A 12,487-nucleotide genomic window follows, 5' to 3' on the forward strand; every position below is an offset into this window, starting at 1 on the left:
CTCAGACTGAGGAAGCAGCTGAAACGCTGCAGTGTCTGCACTGTCAGTTGAATGTTGGCTAATAAAGACACAAAAGGCTGGTCCTTTCAAAGCAGATCATCCAAGTACCCAACAATATGAATCCCCTGCGAACAGAGCCAAAACTGGGGGAAGGCATCAAGGCCATAGGGCAATAAGTTGGTAATGCTGATCACCCAATGCGAAACACAGATATCAATGAAGCAGAAAGATAGGAATGTGCAAGTAAGAATTTCAGATTTCTGTTGGGGCCAGAGAATCCCCCAGAAGGACAAAGTAAATGACCAATCTGGCAACTTCCATGTGAAACTACGGCATGTGTAGGAACAAGTTGTGAAGCCTCTGGATCCAGGATCCAGAATATGACTCCTCAATTTTGGTTTTGGAACCATAAAAAGGTTTGTGTAGAAGCATTGAAAGTGTGCATAGTTTGTATGTATAGCATTCTTGTTTAGTAAAGCACATTAATATACAACAGAGATTTATGCTTTCTTGCTTTTACTGTAAAGTGAACTTAAAAGACGCAAAGCAAAACAAGGAAAGAGAAAGCTGGTGTGGCAGACGGACCAGTCAAGTGGCTGATTGGGAAGAACTGTCAGAGGTAAGGGTGTTAGGGACCTGAGTGGAGAAACTCCCACACCCATTGGAGCTAAGTGCTGAGCTTGAGCTAGTGAGACTATCTGACTCTTTTACCCTAATCTTGTGATCTGCCCTATATGTAAAATATTTTCCCCGAAGGCTGCTATGAAGCCAGATAGTGCGGCGAAACTGAATAAGGAAGAGGCAGGACATGCAGCCTCAGTAAACTAAATGAAAAGGAGGTGGCACAGGTACGATAAGCACCAAGGCTCAAGGGCTCAGTAAGCACCTGGGCACACAGGTGCACTAGGTGCCACAAAGGAGAGGTTGCACAGGCCCACTAGCACTAGACACAGGCGTGCTAATACATGCAATGGCACCATTTTGCTTTTAAAAAATAGCACTCCTGGCTCTCAGCTGCAACCACCAGAAGGGAAGTGGTTGCTGACTCCCCACACCCCAAGGGGGTTTTGGAGAGAATTGATTTAATAAATACTTTTGTTTTTTTAATGAATTCTCTATTTTCCTCATCAGCCCAGAGCAGACGGCTATAGGAAATAGTAGCATGCTAACAAACAAATCAGACATCTTCCATTAAAAGGTAGACATTAGGTATGAAAGGCATATACAAATTCACATACTATGAGCTCTGAGTGATGAATATAAAGGAATAAACTTGATGACACGTAAGTAACCAGTGTTCTATTTCCTGATTTCCATTTTCTTCCACTGCCTATCACCCAGAGGTTTGATCTGTGTGTTAACTCTTATGGTCTCAGACTCTGTAGATGAACCAACGGGGTCCAGATTTAGAAGTGTTTTTCCATTTGTTCTCTCAGATTGGCCATTAACTGCTCCATCAGCTGTATGTCAGGATTTCTTCCACATAGCCGGTATTCAGGCCTTAACTGCACCAAAAAAGAGGTTAAGAGAGTTTTTGTATGTGTTACTGACATTGGGGTAATGTGCAGTAGGCTTACCTCAGGATCACCTGCAAGAGACACACCCTATGTATCACAGTGTTTACTGCAGTCAAAAAACTCTGTAGGAGGGACATTCCCAAAGTTCTGTAGAGAGGGACATTTCCAAAATATATGGTACAGTGTGCCTTCTGCTTAGTTGCATCTCCAACAGTGAGGTGGTATTTGGGGGTCAATTTTGTGTAGGATTTGTGGGGTCTTTTACCATTGTGCCATCATTTTGTATCCATTCTCTCGGCAAGTGTTAGGTAGAGAGGCTTTGTGGGCAAAAAGGAGTATTCTGGCTTTTTGGAGTTGTGTGAATGACCTCAGTAGGTCCTCCTCTAATTTCTGGAAGAAGGAATGGTCACATGATTGCATGTCTGAGGTTAGCATGGAATAGGAGAGATAGAGTATGTCTCAAAGGAGTTTTATCTAGACAGAAACATTCCAGAGGAGTGGATGTAAGGTCTGGTTGGGGAGAAAATTAATGTTAGGTGGTCAGGGTGGTTTTATTGATCCAGGTTTTTTCCCCTTTCAAAGATGTGAGAGAAATTAGGCCCTCAAGTCTCCCAGAAAGCTTGGTGGGAGTTTAACCAGAAGTGTCTGCAACAAATATAGTGAGTGTGGTAAAATATTATTTTCAGGATGACATTTTGCCCAAATCAGGTAAAAGCTTCCTTGTCCAATATCTAGAGGTCGGTCTTCATAGTTATTGCTAAGGGAATGAAGTGAAGCTCATAGATTCTCTCCAGGCACACAGGTACAGTGGATTTAAAAAGTCTACACACCCCGGTTAAAATGTCAGGTTTCTGTGATGTAAAAAAAAAAATGAGACACCCTTTTATAACTGGTGATGTAGCTGTGTTCAGAATTAAGCAATTACATTCAAACTCATGTTAAATAGGAGTCAGTACACACCTGTCATCATTTAAAGTGCCTCAGATTAACCCCAAATAAAGTTCAGCGGTTCTAGTAGGTCTTCCCTCACATTTTCTTAGACGCTTCTTTCAGCAAAATCCATGGCCTGCAGAGAGCTTCCAAAGCATCAGAGGAATCTCATTGTTAAAAGGGATCAGTCAGGAGAAGGGTAAAAAAGAATTTCCAAGGTATTAGATATACCATAAAACACAGTGAAGACAGTTATCATCAAGTGGAGAAAATATGGCACAACAGTGACATTACCAAGCACTGGATGTCCCTCCAAAATTGATGAAAAGACAAGAAGAAAACTGGTCAGGGAGGCTACCAAGAGGCCTACAGTAACATTAAAGGAGCTGCAGGAATATCTGGCAAGTACTGGCTGTGTGGTACATGTGACAACAATCTCCTGCATTCTTCATATGTCTGGGCTATGGGGTAGAGTGGCATGACGGAAGCCTTTTCTTATGAAAAAAAACATCCAAGCTTGAATACATTTTGCAAAAGAACATCTGAAGTCTCCCAAAAGCACGTAAAAAAATGTGTTATGGTCTGATGAAATCAAGGTTGTACTTTTTGGCCATAATTTCAAAAGATAGGTTTGGCGCAAAAACAACACTACACATCACCAAAAGAACACCATACCCACAGTGAAGCATGGTGGTGGCAGCATCATGCTTTAGGGCTGTTTTTCTTCAGCTGGAACAGGGGCCTTAGTCAAGGTAGAGGGAATTATGAACAGTTCCAAATACCAGTCAATATTGGCACAAAACTTTCAGGCTTCTGCTAGAAAGCTGAACACAAAGAAGAACTTCATCTTTTAGCATGACAACGACCCAAAGCATACATTGGAATGGCTTCACAAGACAAAATTAAAGTTTTGGCCCAGCCAGAGCCCAGACCTGAATCCGATTGAAAATCTGTGGGGTAATCTGAAGAGGGCTGTGCACAGGAGATGCCCTCGCAATCTGACAGTGTTTTTGCAAGAAAGAGTGGGCAACTATTGCCAAGTCAAGATGTGCCATGCTGATACTCATACCCAAAAAGAGTGCTGTATTAAAATCAAAAGGTGCTTCAACAAAGTATTAGTTTAAGGGTGTGCATACTTATGCAACCATATTATTTTATTTTTTTATTTTTACTTCCCTCCACCTAAAAGATTCTAGTTTGTTGTTCAACAGAGTTGTACAGTTTATAGGTCACATTAAAAACAAACAAAGAAAAAGTTCTGAAATGATTTATCTTTGTTTCATTTCTTTACATCACAGATACCTAACATTTTAACAGAGGTGTGTAGACTATTTATATCCACTGTATATTCATCCCGAGGTATTGAATATGCAATTTGGACCATTTATTTATTTATTTTTTTGGACCATTTAAATGGGAAGGTTCAACACTTGTATGTTGGAAAAAGTAGCTATAATATTCAATCGCTTCTGATTTGAAATATTAATTTTAAGATTGAAAAGCAAATTATAGTGATCTAGCTCTTGCGGTAAGGATGGGGTCAACACTGTGGGTGAGGAAAGGAAGAATATAAGGTTATCTGCATAATCAGCTAACTTATGTTGACCCAAGGTAGTTGAGAGGTCAGAGATCTCCTCCTTTGCTTCTATTATATGAAGAAAGCATTCCAAGCAGAGGAGAAAGATTAAAGGGGACAGGGGGTATCTCTGATGCGTGCTGTTGAAGATGGAAAAAGAGGCTTATGTTGATTTGTTGACTTTTACAATTGCTGTAGGGTTTGAAAAAAATGGATCGTATCCATTGTCTCATGTTGTCCCCCAGTCCTATGTGGGATAGTGTTGCATAAATGAAATCCCAGTTGACACTATTAAAATTGCATTAGGGACTCTCTGGGTGTTGTCCCTAGCCTCTTGTTCCGAGACAAATCCAGACTGGTCTCGAGACTCAGAATGTGGGAGATCAGTCTAGGGATCAAGATTTTGGTAAAGATCTTAAGATCTAAATTTAGGAGAGATATGGGGCAGTAGCTGGAGCAGAGCTGTGGGGCTTTCCCCTCTTTAAGTATAACAGTTATGAGGGCTCTTATGATTGGCTTTGCCTGATGGAATAAAATTACAAATTTGCCTGCCAGGACATCTTGGAAGATCCTATAGTAAGAAAGAGTATACCAATCCAGGCCTGTTGATTTCCCTGGTTTCATGCCTTTGATTGCTTGTGAAAATTTGACTGTCATAATAGATTTGTCTAGCTTCTAAACCACCTCAGTGGGTAAGGATGGCATTTTGGATTCCTGTAGGTCTGTTTTTATCATAAGTGCAGACTGCCGACTAGGATGGGCCTGGAGGTACTAAGTTATAAAGCTTGGCATAGTATGTTCAAAAGAGCACCATCATTTCTGGGAAGCTTCTAGCAACAGTGACATCATTGTTTCGTGGGTTATTACCCTGAATTCACAGCTAAAATTCTGTAGATAGGATCAGCAGGGTACTTTACCCCATACCGACTTTGCCCTCCATGATAGGCATACCCCCATGGGGGGCTTCAGTAACAGAACTCTGCTTCTGGCAGACCAAAACCCTGGACTGGTAAACACCCTGTGGCTAACTACAATTGTTGCACTACTTGGCATGGGGAGTGCCTAAAACAGAATTCATTGCATGTCAGCAACATTACAGGCTGGCCTAGCTTCTTCAGTCTGGTGGGGTCTTGAGCAAGGTCCCCCAAGTCTCTGCCCAGGAGTCATCTTGGTTGAAGAGATATCATATTAGACAGAGAGATAAAAACCTGCATAGAAGAAGATATGCTTCTTTCAGTAGAGAGACAGTACTCCATGTTGAAGAGATCCCATGCCCACGGGACTGAGAGTTGGGACAGCCGAGAGAGTCTGGGAAACTAGGAGAGCGAAGGCAACTAGGAGAAAATCTAGGGGACAGAAGGAATCTGAGTCTCAGAAGACTGAAAGAGCCTGGTGTGTCAGGAATACTTCTACCTAGAGGCCAGGAGTGGACCCATGCAGCAAGGTGCTGTAGCCAAGGCTGAGTGAGCCTAGAGAGCCAGATGGCTAGATATTTTTGTTACCAGTTTATGCTGCGTGCAACCGAAACCACTGTGTGGGCAGTATGTTAACTTTACATTTATCTTTTTTAGTTAAAGTGGGCTAACAGGTCCTTAAAACACAGTTCGGACTGGCATGGACTAAGCTAGCCAACCCACATTTCACAATATATAAATGTTTATATATAATATTCAATTATTCTGCAATAAATTATTATGAACACCAGTAAAACTTGAGTACCTGATGTTAAAATTTAAAGTGTACCTGTGCTTATTGGGTATACTTGATGAGGTTATACATATATGTCAGGGATGCTGTGTCCAGAGCACTGTTCCAAGCTCAAAATCTGCACCATGGGATCTCTCAAACCTCTCCAACTTTAGAGATGTGGTTAACCAACATGGGATCAACTTTGAGATACGAGCGCTTGATATATCAGAATAGAGGCAACCCCATCCGGTTCCATAAGATCCGGGGATGCTGGCTAGCTAGCCCTGGCTTGCCTCCATTGGACCTAATTCTTGATAGGCTATTGACTTAAAGTGGGAACTCAAAAACTCAGTGTGTCTTCATTCTGGGAGTGAGTTTAATTTAAAGTACTGGGGAAGAGCTATGATGAGAATGTCTTCCTAAACCATTTCTAGGGATGCATATACTGTGAGATAGAATGACGTCTCAGGTTCAATTTGTTTTATAAACCTGCTTTGGCTATGTACAAGACTGTTATTCTACTTTGTATTCTGTAAACGTATTGTATATTGTAAGACTTTGGAATGCGCATTGTTTATTGTACTGTTAAAAGTTGTTAATAAACTTTATTCTTATTTAAGAAAAAAAAAATTAAATTACACAGTACCTATGGTCAAAATGTAAAATCATATATTTATTTTTCACATTGTATATCAATTATTTTTTACCCTATTCTGATTAATCTGAATGATCTTAAAGTTTGTAAACTTACTTTGTGAAGAACCCTCACACATTTACTTCCTTGAATTCTGGCACTTATTCTTTATACCCTGTGAGTAGGTACTGCAGTGGCCATAAGGAAATGGTGTTGGACCACACACTGTCTATGTGAAGTTCCCAAATGGCTTCAGCACTCCTAGATGTTTTCCTATGGGTGAAGACAGCGTTGAAGCCATATGTCAGTTCCTTTAACTGTGGTACATAGAGTGTTCAGCAATATTTTCTTGTGGACATTTCACTGAGCTCCTAGTGCTTACATTAACAGACCGGCACCTGCTAGCAGGAGATTGAATCAACCAGAGGATAACACAGGGGCATCGAAGAGGTACTTTTCTATAAAGGTCATGTAGACACTGCAGTGTCACAGATTTCATAGAACCTGCCTTCTGAACTACAGAGGTGCTAAGAGGGAGAGTTTCAGGAGGAGGAGGCAGGAATTATTTCTTGCAGGCAACAAGGTACTATGGAATATATAGTCCTATGAAATTTAAAGTAAACATCGGAGGAGAAAATTCTACTCACCGGTTTCTGATCCAGTGAGATATTGCTGCTAATTTTGCACAGTCACTTGTCAAAGGTGGGGGCCCATGCTTGCACTCTGCAACTCCAATAATTCCTATTTACTAGCTAGTACTTGGAAGTTGATAGAAATGAAGGAGTTTGGAGAACACAGGAAGATTTTTGACATGCTGCCAGACGATCTAGGAAGTGATCTCCCGCTGGATAGGTGACAGTCAAGTACAATACTTGGGAGGTGGGGGGGTTAACCTGATTTAGGTAGATCAACATTACTTCTATCAATGGAGTTTATGTGTGTACACAGAAAAAGAAGTGTCATGAATAGTATTTTATAGTGTAAATGTCATGCGTTGACGTACAAACATTGATAGTGACTTTACAAACCTTTCGACTTTACCTGACAATATTTAGTATAATCTATGAGAATAAGCCATGCCCGCAAAGAAATAACACAAACTAGATGAACAACATCCTCTTTTTGCCACAATGAACTGTGAGCTTCCCTTTTAAAATTCTATTATAGAACAATGTGATCTAGACATGAGAAATATGATATTCCTGGATAACCACTTTATTTGCCATTTGTCACATGGTCTACGAATTTGATTCAATGCTCTCCTAATGAACATAGGTTCAGAGATTTATACACAATTACACCATCAAATCATGACAGCTAGGTAATAAGAAAAATCCAAGGTAATTTGGGGTAAGTCATGTATTGCAAAAAGTAAGTGGCGTGACATCTACATCAACAGATACGAAGTTAGATCTGTGTTAAGCCCCTAGCACCCATGTAATGGGGATTTATACAATCAGTGCAATTTTATAAGAAGTTATTAAAATTAATAATCTATGAACATCTGGATCCTAAACACAAAAAGAAGAAGCTATTTCTGCATTATAATAAGAGCAGTACCCAGTAGTGCTTTGTATACATAAATGCTATTTTTTCTAATTCTATTCCAGGTTTGCTGTGCATGGTTTTGGCCAATACACAAAGTTCAAGTATACCAGGAACTGCATGCCCATAATACACTTTATAATATACGCCTTCTATATATTTCACTTTCAGAGTTTGCAGTTTTTTCTCCAATTTAGCAGGTTCATTTGGAAACAACTTTGGCTTTGTAGTTACTAGCATTTGTTAATATACTTTGTCTCATGCTTGTAAAAGTGATTTTGCATCATACATACCCAGGTCCAAGACCTTTCCTAACCTTCCTTCAATCTCTCTTTACCTAGGTGCCTGAGAATTGTTTGATGTTTCATATCCCAAATGCTTCCAAAGTTCAACTCTTCATACTTTAATATTTTCTTTGCGAGAGGCCAGCTAAACAAATCAGAGCTGTTCTTTGTCAAAAAGTTATTTATTTTCTTCAGAATTAAAACTTCTGGTACAAGTTACTTTTCATCTTCATCTCCCTCACTCATGCTGCTTATAGAGATAGAGGCGGATGCAGCACCTTTGGGGGATAATGGAGGAGAGGGTTTATTCAGCATCCATGGTAAAGGTGGTGATGGGGAACGAGAGGGTGAACGTTCTCGAGTGGGGCTACTGGTAGGACTTTGTCTCGGAGATAGTGCTTGCAGCATCCGCCCACTCCGCTCCTGAAACATCTGCTTCTGGAAGAAAATAAACACTGTTAATAAAATGCATTCTGGGCATATTCGTTTGAAAAACAGCCCAGACTGTGCCCTTTTAATAATGGTCTTAATCTCTTCTAAACAGTTGATTGGTCAATAAACAGTTTGTGTTTGTTGACCAAAAGCTTCTGCTGAGCATTTCATAGGATTATTAATATTGCCTCTATTACCCTTGCACAAAAACACGCAAGATGCTTTTTTCATACCAGGTTACCAAGCTTTTTGAAGTACACGAAGGTATTCACAACACCTCCTTTGAAAAAATGAATATTTAATGTAATTTACAGTTTATAAAAAAATTTGAAACTGAATTTGTATTCAGGCTGCAAAAAGTCTTAAAATAAGAGGTTTCCTCTATGTTTGACAACCCAAATGCCCTGGCATACATGGTAATTTACCTGGAAAGGCTGACTCAATGGAATGGACAAGTCCTATGAATAACAAAATCTATGATTGTATAACATTTTTGTTTTTCAAACAGAACAATATCAAACTTAATTTTAATTATACATCTTACCCTCCCTCCTATTTTATGGTCTAATGGCTTTGAATCTAGTCCATGAACCTTGCTAGGACTCGTTTACATTTAATCTGGACCCATAACATAACCCCTATGTAATTTCGGAAAACCTACAGTCATACAGCAGGCACCAAATACACACATTAAGTATTCTAGCTGCTTTGCTTAAGAAATACATTTATTTGCCATCATGAACACTGCTGCCAGGCTCATCCACCTTACAAACCGCTCTGTGTCTGCTACCCCTCTTTGCCAATCCCTCCATTGTCTGCCACTCAACCTAGGAATTAAATTCAAGTTACTAACCATAATTTACAAAGCCACCCCCTCCTCAAAAAAAACTCCACTCCCTTGGTCTCCATGACTGTACTCTTCACTGGTTCTCATCCTACCTATCCCAACACACCTTCAGTGATACTTACAACTCTAGTACCTCCTCTCCTCTTCCTTTCTCTGTCAGGGTACCCAAAGGTTCTGTTCTTGAACCGCTTCTTTTCTCAATCTACACCTCCTCCCTGGGTCAGCTGATTACCTCCCATGGCTTTCAATATCATTTCTAAGCTGAAGACACCCAAATCTATCTCTCCACCCCTCTGCTCACTCCATCAGTCTCCTCACACATCACCAACTTACTAACAGACATATCAGCCTGGATGTCACATCACTTCCTCAAACTCAACCTATCCAAAACCGAGCTCATGATATTTCCTCCCCCACGTTCCTCTTCCCCAATTTCTCTGTCAAAATCAACGGCTCAACAATCAACCCGTCCCCCAATGCCAAGGTGTAATCCTGGACTCTGAATTATCCTTTCAGCCACACATCCAGTCACTGTCCAAAGCTTGCGCCTCAACCTCTGCAATATCTCCAAGATATGCCCCTTCCTAACCAATGACACCACAAAGCTTCTAATCCACTCCCTGGTCATCTCTTGTCTCGATGACTGCAACTCCCTTCTCATTGGCTTACTTTTAAAAAGGCTATCCCCTCTTCAGTCCATCATGAACGCTGCTACCACGCTTCCACCTTACAAACCGCTCTGTGTCTGCTACCCCTCTTTGCCAATCCCTCCATTGGCTGCCACTCAACCTACTTACTAACCAAGTTACTAAAAATAACTTACAAATCCATCTATAACTTGGCACCTAGCTACATCACTAACCTGGTCTCAAAAATACCAACCAACTCATTCTCTTCATTCCTCCCAGGACCTCCTGCTCGCTAGCTCCCTTGTCACCTCTTCCCATGCTCACCTCCAGGACTTCTCCCTAGCCTCTCCCATCCTCTGGAATGCTCTATACCAATCTGTCCAACTATCTCCTACTTTGCCCACTTTCAGAAAATCCCTGAAAACACATCTCTTCAGAGACACTTATCTGGCAACCACCTAACAACTGTACTTATTTGTTCCACAGTGTTACGGTCTACCCTCAGTTAGTAAAGCGCTGCGCAAACGGTCGGCGCAATATAAATCCTATATAATAATAATAAAAATTTGCATATCAGAAGCCCTTCCCAGTGAAGAAAGTATAAAAAATTAATGTAAACCAATGAGGGAGACCTCATTGGTTGGATATGCATATAACAATTTTACTTCTGGTGAGTAGGTATTTCATTTATCAGTGGTGGAAGATTACTCATCACAGCTCACGGTTCTTTAGAGGAGTTGGAATTCTCACAAATACGTCACCATTTTTAAGCACATTGGTGTTGATGGACAATATGCCTATTAGCACATATTAAATAGTGTTTGAGAGCGTAATTTATTTTATAGCAATATATACTTTTTACTGAAAAATGAATATGTTCTGTGAAATCTAAGCAACTCTGAACTCAATCACCACCATCAGCATTGCAAAGAATATCTGTCAGAAGAATCCCTATTTTATAATACATGTTATGTGGTATACATAATGGGTTAATAAACACCGTTTAATTTATAAATAAGTTGTATTTGCATAAAAAACAATAGTTAAAACTCATAAAAGGGATTCACCATTAAATTAAGTTGTAGCCATGAAAAAGAGCACATTCTCATAGGAAATTGAATAACCAAAGGGATGTCATATGTAAGAGGGCCAAATTCAGTGACACTGGATATTAAAGAAACAGCAAAAACCCAGAAAATGGATCAAGCAGACCAAATGAATATGGGGAGTAACTGGTGGCTTGTTTGGCCGTGGTCACATGACTGAACAGTTTAATGGGCATAGATATGATGGGGTTGATTTATTGAAACTGGAGAGTACAAAATCTGGTGCAGCTGTGCATGGTAGCCAATCAGTTTTCTAACTTCAGTTTGTTCAGTTAAGCTTTGACAAAAAAAACTGGAAGCTGATTGGTTTTTATGCAGAGCAGCACCTGATTTTGAACTTTCCAGTTCTAGTATGTCAACCCTGATGTGTTTTTGTAGAGTACTTAAGGCTACGTTCACATTTGGGCATAGCTGATCGCGGGCAGATTCACCGTGATTCTGCCCGCAATCCGGAAATCATTGCAAATCGCGGGACGCCTGTGCGATGCCCGTGATTTTCAATGGCACCCCAAACGCTGTGCGATGTTGCCGCGATTTCAACCTGCCGAATCGCGGTAACATTGTGCAAACAGAATCACGGGACGCATGACGCCCAAAAAAAGGTGCAAGAGCTTTTTTTGTGCGTCATGTGTCCCGCGATTCTGTTTGCGCAATGTTATCGCGATTTGGCAGGCGGAAATCGCGGGTAAATCGCACAGCGTTTGGGGTGCCAATGCAAATAATTTGCCACATAATTTCTTCCTGTTTTTTCCAGTATGTCTTTAGGTTATAACAGCAAACAAGCAAAATTAAAAGGGTGAATCAAAATAAATAAATAATTTCTATTTCCAGGCTTTTCCCTATTTTCAGCCAGTAATCCTGCAAATAACATACTTTCTATCTACACTAATTTTTCAATTGTAAGGCAGCCATAGTTGCCACACAGTTTGGACATCAATCACGTCTGCCTTTGTTCTCATCTCTATTACATAGTTGCTACATGGGCCTACGAACTCACACAATAAACCTTGTCTTCTTGTTATCTAATGTTTTTTTTAAGCTAACAGTAAATAACAAGGCATTTCTGGCAAGATCATCAAGTATTTTCTGTACTTGCTGAAAATTTGCTTAGCTTGAAAAGTACTCTTTTGCAATCTGTTGTTTATTTTGAATTTTTGTGGCCATGATTTCCATTTTACATATTCTGTTATATTCTTTGTAATGTTTAAATGAGAATAGTGTTCCTTTATTTTTATATTTTTAAAAGCTGTTTTCTTACTATTTACAGTGGGGATCGAAAGTTTGGGCACCCCAGGTAA

At 40.2% G+C, this 12,487-nt stretch overlaps 1 protein-coding gene across 2 annotated transcripts in view; it reads right to left on the reverse strand.

Moving 5' to 3' along the window:
- Positions 1-7,263: 7,263 nt before the first annotated feature.
- The window catches only part of PCYT1B (phosphate cytidylyltransferase 1B, choline), a 122,742-nt gene continuing 117,518 nt past the window's right edge, over positions 7,264-12,487 (reverse strand). The window contains exon 8 of one of the 2 annotated variants that reach the window (XM_082247181.1): positions 7,264-8,610. In XM_082247181.1, coding sequence (XP_082103307.1) covers positions 8,392-8,610 — 219 coding nt within the window. In that variant the 3' untranslated portion in view covers positions 7,264-8,391. Of the gene's footprint in view, positions 8,614-12,487 lie in introns of both variants that reach the window. The other variant, XM_082247180.1, reaches the window with a different exon arrangement.

The sequence above is a fragment of the Pelophylax lessonae genome (assembly GCF_965119305.1).
Source record: "Pelophylax lessonae genome assembly, chromosome: 2".
NCBI classification, from domain to species: domain Eukaryota; kingdom Metazoa; phylum Chordata; class Amphibia; order Anura; family Ranidae; genus Pelophylax; species Pelophylax lessonae.